The sequence below is a fragment of the Maniola hyperantus genome, chromosome 13 (genome assembly GCF_902806685.2).
Source record: "Maniola hyperantus chromosome 13, iAphHyp1.2, whole genome shotgun sequence".
NCBI lineage: Eukaryota > Metazoa > Arthropoda > Insecta > Lepidoptera > Nymphalidae > Maniola > Maniola hyperantus.
In genome coordinates this window covers 2030606-2041710 of record NC_048548.1, presented here as the reverse complement: position 1 = coordinate 2041710, position 11105 = coordinate 2030606, and the positions used below count along the sequence as shown (strand labels likewise).

General features: G+C 37.0%; 1 protein-coding gene across 2 annotated transcripts; it reads left to right on the top strand.

The window, feature by feature from the left end:
- Nucleotides 1-100: 100 nt before the first annotated feature.
- On the top strand, nt 101-10030 carry LOC117987452 (diphthine methyltransferase). 2 transcript variants are annotated; one of them, XM_034974469.2, is made up of 5 exons: nt 101-296; nt 6379-6521; nt 7222-7689; nt 8919-9054; nt 9493-10030. In XM_034974469.2, exons 2-5 carry the CDS (start codon nt 6389-6391, stop codon nt 9875-9877), a joined length of 1122 nt encoding a protein of 373 aa, XP_034830360.1. In that variant the 5' UTR covers nt 101-296; nt 6379-6388; the 3' UTR covers nt 9878-10030. The 2 variants fall into 2 exon arrangements, with proteins under 2 accessions (XP_034830360.1, XP_034830361.1); XM_034974470.2 differs by lacking the exons at nt 101-296; nt 6379-6521 and adding an exon at nt 6853-7016.
- The last annotated feature ends 1075 nt before the right edge of the window (nt 10031-11105 follow it).

Sequence of the window (11105 nt, the reverse complement as noted above, 5' to 3'; positions counted from 1 at the left end):
TAATCGTAATTTTCCTCATTTTCCCCGATGGAAACACTGCCTCGTTATCTATGGTCTAAGCCTCTAAGACCACGTGTCTATGGCTATGTATCTTGTTGTGTCAATGTGGTAATCACAGAGTACATTGTAATGTGGTAATTTCGATCTTGTTTTGGAAAATACGGGTTTTATTTATGAAATTAATTTGCATTTACGATAAAATTGATACATTCCAACATTTGTTCAGCTTCATCTGTTTTGAGTGCGTTGTTATCGCAATTCTAGTGCTCTTGAAGAAATTGACGTGATCGTGTTGGGTATGTCCTAAATTGACTATAATTTTATCGTATTATTATCTTTATTCGTTTTATTTGGGCGTGCGGTGCGATAATTTATGTGAATTTCACAATTGACGTTTAGTTTTTATTTATTTCGGTAAGTTTCACTCAGTTGGTCTTTTAATTCAGTTTGTTTTTTTTACGATAACACTGTTCTCTTTTCAGTGATATGGAGGCGATGGATATTCAGGCTGTCGAGTCAAAGTTGAGCGATGTGACGGTAACTGCGATTCCTATGAGTGGGAAGAGTACTCACAAGGATTTATCTATAAGTGGCAACAGCCATGCTACTATCTCGACTGTGCCTACATCATCTCCGTCTTCGATCGGCAAAGATAAGGATAACGGTATGTCGAAGTATGCTCAACTGCTAGCCGTCATTGAAGAGATGGGTAAGGAAGTGCGACCCAGTTACTCTGGAAGTCGCAGCTCGGCTGAGCGACTCAAACGTGGCATTGTCCATGCTCGTATTCTGGTCAGAGAGTGTCTCATAGAGACAGAAAGGTCTGCAAGACAGTAGTTTCCTGTAGCTATGTGTCCCAGTCAATTTTAGATACCTCAGTCTTGATAAGCTCATAATTTGTGGAATGAGGCGTCTTGTCATAAAACCAGGCCACATTTAAAAGAAATAATTTAATTGTATCTGTTTGATATTTACTGTAAACTGGTTAACAAATTTTTAAAAGATGTTTTAGTGAAATAATGTGGCTAATTCCTTTGTACACAATCTCTAAACTAAACTAAAATATCACGTCTAAATCTATTGCTATCCCTTTCATAATGTTGCTTGCGGAAAAGGAAAGCACTAGATTTAGACCTGTTAATTTAGTTTAGTTTAGAGATTGTGTACTAGAGAATCGGCCCCAATAATAATCTAATTTTATAACACTTAAGTGAAATACTAGAATAAAGTCAAATATATAATTCAGGGTACTTAGACATTAAATATATGAACAATTTTGTGTGACACACTTTTGAGTTAAAAATTGTAATATTTACCTACTATTTTGGGTCATATTTTGTTATAGGTAAAGATTTTATTCAGGTCCCCAAAGAGACAACTATCCGCTTTACAAAGTATACCTTATTATCTAAACTCTTGCATATTTTTATTAGTATTAAAGTTTTTAGATAAGGAAAATTTGGCAGTTGTGAATCCATACAGTTGTCAACAGTATATGTAATTTTATCAAGTACATAATAAGCATTACATGAATAAAAACCCTTTTTAAACGGTATGGCATGAATAAAAGTTTTGGTTTTTGTATGTTGTAGTAGTTTAAGATGATTACTAAATAATGCAGTTATTTATTCACACTTCTAACACAAAAAGAATATTGTGGATAAAAATTGATATGACCATCTCTATCAAACTTCATAGTTTTAGTCATTAGTCAGAGGAAAAAAGAAATATATCAACCATTCATTAACTAACTGTTGAACAAAACAGTGCAATAACATAAAAAAAAAGGCAAAGGCCTCCTCCAACTCTCGTCAGTGTTTATGGCTCTGTGCTACCCCTCAAAAATGGGCCAGCTGTAAAGCTTGTTTTAGGAGTAGGTACAACAATAGTGCAACATGTGGGGTTGAACCGGCGATCTTTCGGTTTTCAGTCCGCTCTTTTAACCATTGAGCTATCGTGGCTCTGTTTACCATTGTTATGTGACAACCCGAAATTTCAAAGGAGCTCAGTAACTTAACTAAAATCCAAACTTTGTATTCATGTCATATTGCTAGTTGCTACATAGTGATTGTCCTGATCAAACCGCAGGCTGTGATCGCAACATTTATTGTGAACATCTACCTCAAATGCAAAAAAATATTAATATTTTTAACCTTTTTAGTGGACAGTGTTGTAGGTATATTTAAGAGCAACATTATAATGATAAAAACAGTGGAAATATAGTTAGTATAATCTGTGCACAATAATACAATGACAAAATCCTTAATAGTGATATTATCTCTGGTCTGATATTATTATTGTGGCTGTTTGTTTTGGCAGGGTATAACCGTTCTTTACTATTCATAATATATTATGTATGGCTCAACTTGAAAAATAGAAATAATCGCATAGCACTGCAGCTGCTCGATTGTGGGAAAACTGCATCAATCATTATTACAATCGCAATCGTGGTGATTGGTTGAATTTATGGTATTCTTGTTGCAAAAATACATTGGAACCAATAGTAAGCGAGCGTCAACCAATCAGAGATGATTGCGATCGTGACATTGTAGCTGTCATTCTACAGCAATCAAGCCGCTGGATTCATTATTAGAACTGTTATCCATCAAACCAGAGATAGACTAATCAGATTATTTTTCACATCATCTATGTGAAAAAAATATCATGTCATTTAGCAATAATCTGATTTGCCTATAGTTACGAAAATATTCCTTGGCTAATAATTTAAATAATTTCATTAAAGTTAATGTCATTTACATTAATTTGAATAAATGCCTATCATATTATATGCAGCAAAATACCCTGTCTATGGAATTATATAAAACTTAAATGTTTTTAGCCTTGTGCGTGACCTCAATTTAGGATATTATAGTTTTTAAGAGAAATGTGCTCATTCATTTTTTTTGGTAGTTTTATGTTTGTAATTAAGTTGTATATAATATTTTAGTTTTAAAAAAGCTAATCCACCTTACTCAAGTTAAAGTTCAGGCGTTTCAGGTTTTTGGAAGTTGCATACAAGTGACTGCATTTTAGTACTACCACTTTTATAAGTTACGCTGACGTATACTTACGCAGAAATCTTATTTTTAAATAGCGCGAAAATATCTCAGCTATAGTGCGACAAGGCTCTCTTGGCACTTGAATGACATTGACATGGGAGCTCTGTTGGAGTTGCTGTTGCTTAGAATATTCAAACAAAAACAAAGGGGACATTCGACGGCAACGTTAGTTCCGATTTACGCCACGCGCCAAAATAGCCTTGTCGCACTGTAATCATAGCGCGCGTCCGTCCGCTTATTGGTTTTTTGTACGCGCGAATTATGAGCGAGATAGCACGAGTTTCTGTTGTTCTTGTGTTTAAGATCTTAACGTCAAGCAATAAGGTCTGTATTTCATTGGTGTACATTTCGTTTTAGGTGATGTTAGGTTGCTATTTTCTGTGCAAACAAATTTTGCTGATGCAACTTGTAAAAGTAGTATGTAGTAGGTACTATATTTCTAGTAATCAGCATTGTTTTATAGTATTCAGTCAGTTTTAATATTACAACGGAACTCAAGCTTATGATGTATCTACTGCATAGCGCATACTTAATTTATTTTTAGCATTCAAAGTATAGTCCGTACAAAATAACTCCTCCGCCGTGGGTTACTGTCATGTCAAAAGTACTTTAAAATAAGGACTAAAATCATAAAATAATGGCGTGTGAGGAGTTAAATTTTACGCGTTGTACAATAATATGTGACGTCATTAGATGTTCAATATGGCAAACATACCGAATATCTAATGTACGGCTGGAATTAATAATTAATTAATCAGTGGCACCGATTCTAAGCACAACCTAATTTTAGAGTATTCGCACCCTCTTCTTACTATTGTAATATGAAAAGGACAGAAGCAGTTTGACATTTCTAAATTTAATTTTTAGATGGTAAACCCGTGATTTTAGCACGCACTCGCGAACCTACTGTTTAAATTTGTATTGTGCACTAAAATTTTGTCTTTAAATGTGAAAGTCATGTTCAGTTCCTTTTCTAGCATTAGTTAAAAGAAAAGGATGCAGATACTCTAAATTTAGTTTAGAGAGAGACTAGAGAATTGGGGCCAATGTATCTGTAATCTGTAATCTGCCGATATTCTGCTGCATCTGCACATGTAACTGCGCAAGTGTGGATCGACCTTAAGATTGAAATCAATTAATCAGTACAAAATCACTGTTAAATAAACCTATGTTAAAAATATGTTATAAAGTGAAAAGAAAGTCCAACTGCCGTTGATGTATACTTGATAGAGAGTAACTAGGTTAAGACAAAATTACGAAATAGATTTTAATATATAAAGATAAGTTACCATTAACTAATAGCGTACTTACCTACTTCTTACATACAGTTACTTATTACTTAAAATATCTTTATAAGTCCATTTTCGAATTTTTTATATTAATAATTGGATTTTTTCTATCTATTATGCATATTATTTTAAAGCAAATTGTCTACATATTTGACCTAATTTAGTGACTTATTTTTTTGAAACAAACAGTTTTGTATTTTTATTATGATTTGAAATCTTGATTTTTAATACATTTGTTCTGAGCCTGGAATGTAAGTGATAGCATGAAAACTCTTCACGGGAGCTGTTAGTGTTGAACGAATGTCAAAATAGAACATGCCCCTATGGGGCGCGTTTTCACAGAATGTCTCATTCATAATTCGCAGGTGTGGCCGTAGTTTTCAACTGACAGATAATTGCAATGGGGTCTTGGACTGTACCTCGTAATGAAATGATGTGACGTTTTGTATAGCGGTTGTTTATGGGGCTAGAATTCATTATTAAAGAAAATAATGATGAAATTAAAATGATGATTTTTCTTTATTTTTAACATAAGGATAGAATAATTTCTACGGTTCAAGATTCAAGATTTGCGGAATTTTGTTTTACAATGACATATTCTTACTTCTTCTTGCAATATAATGTCCAGTAGATAATGATATGTTACACCTTACATATTGGGCATGCAAAAATATATAAATAGTAAAATATTTTTAGTTTTGCAATCAATAGGCAGAGATACTTTTTATTATAAAACAGTCCAAGACCCTAAATTAGTGTCGAGTTTTCGTGTAAATACTAAAATCGAGGTATTAAATACAGTTCTGTTTAACCTAGTATTGTTTTAATCCTTGTAATTCGTAAGTGATGAACCATAAGACAGTACAAATTTTAGCATATTATTAGTATTGTGTGTTAAAATGTAAAACGATATAGTTATATATGTTGAATTAATCGCATGTACGCGACAGTATACCGTATTTATTATTATTATTCCCGTATGGACTTATTTTTATTAACTATTAAATAAATAAATGGATTTAAATTAGTGAATGTAGTTTTATTTGAGAAATTTGAATTTTTTCTTTTCTAAGGATCTAAAACTTCTATGGATTTGACCTACTATAAATTATATAAATAATTACTTAGGACCTCTTAAACATAAATATACGAAGGGAATCAAATTTCTTTATGAAAGTTAAAACAGCTATTTTAACCTCTGTATCAGCTAAATCTTGAGAACATTATGGAGAACTCTCAGGCTTCCTCACGACGGTTTCCTTCACCTTTAGAGCAAGTGATATTTAATTAATTAAAACGCACATAACTCCGAAAAGATAGAGGTGCGTGCCCGGGATCGAACCCCCGACCTCCGATTAGAAGGCGGACGTCCTAACCACTAGGCTATTACAGCTTGAGGTACTTACCTACTATTTATTTCAAAATCCGGTTCGAAGGACCAACAAACAACGTACATTGACAAAGCGTTTCTTGTTTTGGCGTGTGTAGCAGTCTAAGATGGAAGCGGATTAACTTATGTCTATTTTTTGTAAAAAATCCATGTCGGCCATAATGGACTTAAAAATAAATAACATCCCGGAAAAGTGCACAATCAGTTAATACTTGTTTCACGCGCAATAATATGTATTTATGTAGGTGTGACACAAGGTGCCAACAAATTCAAAAAATTCCCGTTGTGTAACAGTGCTACTCAACGGGAATAACCCAAAATGTGGGTGCCTAACCTACAATAGGTATGCATTATATTGTTCGTAGCATTACTATTTTTAATGAGGCACCGTATCACGTTCGTTTGCTGAACCAAATATTGATTAGGTACTTGGATATTAATTACATAGAGCCTATCTACTAATTAATAATCTACTTAATTATATTTCTTGCTCAATAAATAATAAGCAGTGCATAACATAGTTACAAATAATACAAACAATATATTTCCGTTTACCTAGTATTACTATACGCTCGCGGTTGTTTCAACAATATTAGAATTTACAATTTTTAACATCTATTTTTATCTGCACTTTTTTTAGTGGCTCATTAATGGCGGTAACGTGGAATACGAAGTGCAAATGGCAGACGGGTTATAGCGCGGACTCCGTAGAGTGGTGTCCCGTAGAACCTTGGCGGCACGTGCTCGTGTGTGGGACTTATCAACTGGACAAGAGTGATCAAGGTAACCTGCAAGTCTTCTTTAGTGGCTCATTGATGGCGGTAACGCGGAATACGAAGTGTGAATAGCAGACGGGTTACAGCGCGGACTCCGTGGAGTGGTGTCCCGTGGAACCTTGGCAGCACGTGCTCGTGTGTGGGATTTATCAACTGGCCAAGAGTGATCAAGGTAACCTGCAAGGCTTCTTTAGTGGCTCATTGATGGCGGTAACGCGGAATACGAAGTGTGAATAGCAGACGGGTTACAGCGCGGACTCCGTGGAGTGGTGTCCCGTGGAACCTTGCTGGGACGTGCTCGTGTGTGGGATTTATCAACTGGCCAAGAGTGATCAAGGTAACCTGCAAGTCTTCTTTAGTGGCTCATTGATGGCGGTAACGTGGAATACGAAGTGTGAATTGCAGACGGGTTACAGCGCGGACTCCGTGGAGTGGTGTCCCGTGGAACCTTGGCAGCACGTGCTCGTGTGTGAGACTTATCAATTGGACAAGAGTGATCAAGGTAACCTGTAAGTCTGTCAAGGGCTAACATTATACTATAGGCTATATACTATAGGGCTATAGCCAAATGTAGATTGGAAGACATCACATAAACCTTTGAGAACATTATGGAGAACTCTCAGGCATGCAGGTTTCCTCACGATGTTTTCCTTTACCGTTACATTAAGATACCGATTAAAAATAAGTATATTTAAATTTATTTTCAGAAACGAAAGACGCAGATCAACCCAAGCAGAAACGTCTAGGTCGAATCTACTTATTAATACTCGACAAAATTATCACGGAAATATCTCCAACCCAAACCATAGACACAGCCGGAATTCTAGACATGAAATGGTGCTACCATAAAATCCAAGGACACCCTGTATTAGCAGTGGTCACTTCTGACGGGTATATACAACTTTATCAGTTATTGGATGAAAATGGATGTTTAAAATTGGAATTATGGATAGAGGACGCCATTTGTGGAAACGTATTAGCTCTGTCTGTTGATTGGTCGACTAATAAAACGTCTACTGCACAGCCAAGTTTAGTCGTCAGTGATTCGTCGGGAGCTGTAACGGTTTTTCGGATATTTGGGAGATCTTTGGAGAAGATAGGTTACTGGCTGGGTCACTCGTTCGAAGCTTGGATTGCGGCGTTTAATTATTGGAATCCTGATGTATTTTATTCAGGTAATTTCTGCTATATTATACATATCTTACACCCGGCTGTACTCACGTGTCTAGTCGACGTTAGCTCGACTAGTTTCGAACCCATCCGGGGTCCTTTTTCAGGGAGTCAGTTCGCACACGCGTCGCGGTTGGAATAATGTATAATATGGAAATCACTCACTATAAATTAAACGCTAAAATTTCTGCTATCTTTTTCAATCTCTACATAGAACTTATAAAGTAAAGTCACTTCCCTCTGTCGGTATGTACGCTTAGATCTTTTAAATTAACGTAACGGATTTTAATTCGGTGTTCCCTAATAGATAGAGTGTTTCAAGAGGAAGCTTTATAAGTAGCTATGTGTGGTTTGAGATAGTTTTGAAGATAATGACGATAATTATTGTTAAAAATGTCCCGTGCCAAGCCGGGGCGAGTCGCTAGTAATTTTTTTTTTTTTTTTTAAAGAATATTAGCCAAGTTAAATGACTAATATTCCCCTTTCCTCTCCAATTAAGCGTCAGGCTTGTGCTAGGAGTAGGTACGACAATAGTCGACCGTCGACCTTTCGGTTTTCAGTCCACTCCTATACCGGTTGAGCTATTGAGGCTCTAATATGTCTATCTATCTATTAGCTTTTTACGGTCTAACAGTTTAATTTTAAATCCTAAGGGTCAATTTGCATTGCCAGCGAATAAAAGTAATTAAAAAAAAATTACACAGCATATTATTGACCTTTTTATCTACTCCTATAAAGCGTAAACTCGCGCAAAAAAAGAAATGGCGAGAATTCTCATTTAATGGCAATGTAAATCATCCATAGTAATATTATAGATGCGAAAGTGTGTGTCTGTTCGTTTGTCTGTTTGTTAGCCTTTCACCATCCGTTGAACCGATTTCAAAGAAATTTGGCACAGAGATAGCTTGCAAGGCATTCCGAACCTGTGGTAGATGCAATTGACGATTCAAAAGTAGGTACCTACCTACTTGTAAAAGTTTAATTGAATAAATAATAAAGTAGGTACTAGGTACCTACTTGTAAAAGTTTAATTGAATAAAAAATAAAGTAGGTAGGTACCTACTTGTATAAGTTTAATTGAATAAATAATAAAGTAGGTATCTACTTGTAAAAGTTTAATTGAATAAAAAATATCTTTATTTATTTATACATCCCGGGTAAGGTAATAGGCTACTTTTAATCCCGGAAAATCAAACAGTTTAAACGGGTAAATCCACGCGGACATCATCTACAGGTGGCGATGACTGCATGTTCAAGAGCTACGACGTGAGAGTACCGGACGTCCCGACCACCACCAACCGCAGCCACGAGGCCGGCGTCACAGCCATCCGGAGCCATGTCCACGTGGAACACCAGCTCCTGACTGGCAGGTTACTATACCCACTGGCTACTTACATTTAACCACAGACCACCATTTAACGCGGCAGAAAATGTACATCGACCTTTAGGAGATAGCAGATTTGTAGAGGATTGTCTTTGTCGTTGAAACTGACAAAACGTCACATAGGTATGAGTGACAGAGAGAACGCTCTACTATAGTGACTAGATGATGGTCGTCCGCGTAAAAGGTTTTTAAAATTCCGAGAGAACTCTTGGATTTTTCGGGATAAAAGTATACCTACTATCATCTCCATTCTCCAGAATGCGAGCTATCTCTCGATGAAATAGATGATCCCCGCGACTTCATCCACGTAGATTTAGGGTTTTTAAGAATCCCGTGAGATCTCTTTGATTTTCCGGGACAAAAAATCCGGGTTCTTTTTTTAAGTCTGGTAACATCTAAATTTTTTTATCTTTGACATTTTCAGTTACGACGAAAAAGTCCGTCTGTGGGACGCGAGGAACCTAAAACGCTGCATCACGGAAACTGACGTGAACGGTGGCGTGTGGCGTTTGAAGTGGCACCCTTCCAATACGAGCGTCGTCGTAGCGGCCTGCATGTACGGCGGGTTCCGTGTGCTGCGCGTGACAGACGAGGTCGCGGTCGTGTGCGAGTATGTGGAGCATGAGAGCATCGCGTACGGTGCCGACTGGCAGTTTGGCAAGTCCACTGCTGAGTCTGATGACAAGGCCATTGCTGAATCTGACGACAAGTCCACTGCCGAGTCTGATGACAAGTCCATAGTTGCGACTTGTTCTTTCTATGATTGTTCCATGCATATTGGTGAAATAGTTATACAGAAAAGTCTATAGAAATTGTGTAGGTATTTTTATGTAGATTAAGCATAGCGCAAATTACGTGACGTAAGCCATACAGCATGTACAATACAACAAGACTCTTTTGGTACTTGAATGACATTGACAGGGGGGCGCTATTGGAGAACAAAGGCTTCATAGAGATAGTATACTTACATCTATGTAACATCTCTCTTATACTTACTTACAATCATCCAATAAATGAATAAATCTAATCGAATCTAATCTAAATCTAGACTATTCAAACAAGAACAAAGGGGACACTTGACGGCAACGTTAGTTCCGATATTCGCCACACGCCAAAAGAGCCTTGTCGCACTGTACATTAGGTACTACGCTTTGAGCGGATCAGCACGGGCAAGGCATGGAAATGTGAGCTTTATTTCGTGTACATTGCGGTGGAATATTCAACATTTAATTGAAAGAAGTGTATGTATACTCCGACAAAAGGGTCTTTTGGCACTTGAATGACATTGACAGGGGGGCGCTGTTGGAGAACAGGCTTAGACTATTCAAACAAAAACAAAGGGACACTTGACGGCAACGTTAGTCCCGATATTCGCCACGCGTCAAAAGAGCCTTGTCGCACTGTACATTACCACGCTTTGAGCGGCTCAACCCGCCCAACGGGTACAAGGCATGGAAATGTGAGCTTTATTTCGTTGTCCCTTGTGGTGGAATATTCAACATATAATTGAAAGAAGTGTGTGTGTGTGTGAGAATCTTCATTTTGAAAGAAGTTTACAACGCGAGGCGAAAATTTCACCGTAACGTACACAAAATAAAGCTCACATTTCCATGCTTTACTGTGAGTGGAGTTAGCGTCGAGTCTGTGTAATGTGCGAAGACCTTTAGTAGTAGGTACTAACGGGTTTACGGGTAATTCTTTCTAGGTGCCGATATATTTTCGATGGGTTAATAATCTTAATTTAGCCAAGTGTGAACCGTCAGTCAGAGATGATTGCGAATCGAAAAATCCTGTCATTTTGTTAACATTTATAGTTCTTGCATTTCACGAGTATGCGTGGCTCATGCTTGTGTTTAAGTCGTATTGGTATAAGTAAATGTGTGTGTTTGCTCGCGACTGATTGGTCCAACAGGCACGCACACTCAAGAGGCTTGACGTCAAGCACGTAGATTCTTGATTGAGTCAAGCATTCATGTGATTGATGCGATTTTATATTTGTTGCTAGACGCGTCGTTCGCGTCGGCTTGATCATGCATA

Coding starts and splice junctions, on each gene's coding strand:
- LOC117987452 (XM_034974469.2), top strand. CDS start 6,389: ATGGCGGTAACGTGGAATACGAAGTGCAAATGGCAGACGGGTTATAGC. Junction 7,690..8,918: donor TCCTGATGTATTTTATTCAG/GTAATTTCTGCT, acceptor CATCATCTACAG/GTGGCGATGACTGCATGTTC. Junction 9,055..9,492: donor CACCAGCTCCTGACTGGCAG/GTTACTATACCC, acceptor TGACATTTTCAG/TTACGACGAAAAAGTCCGTC.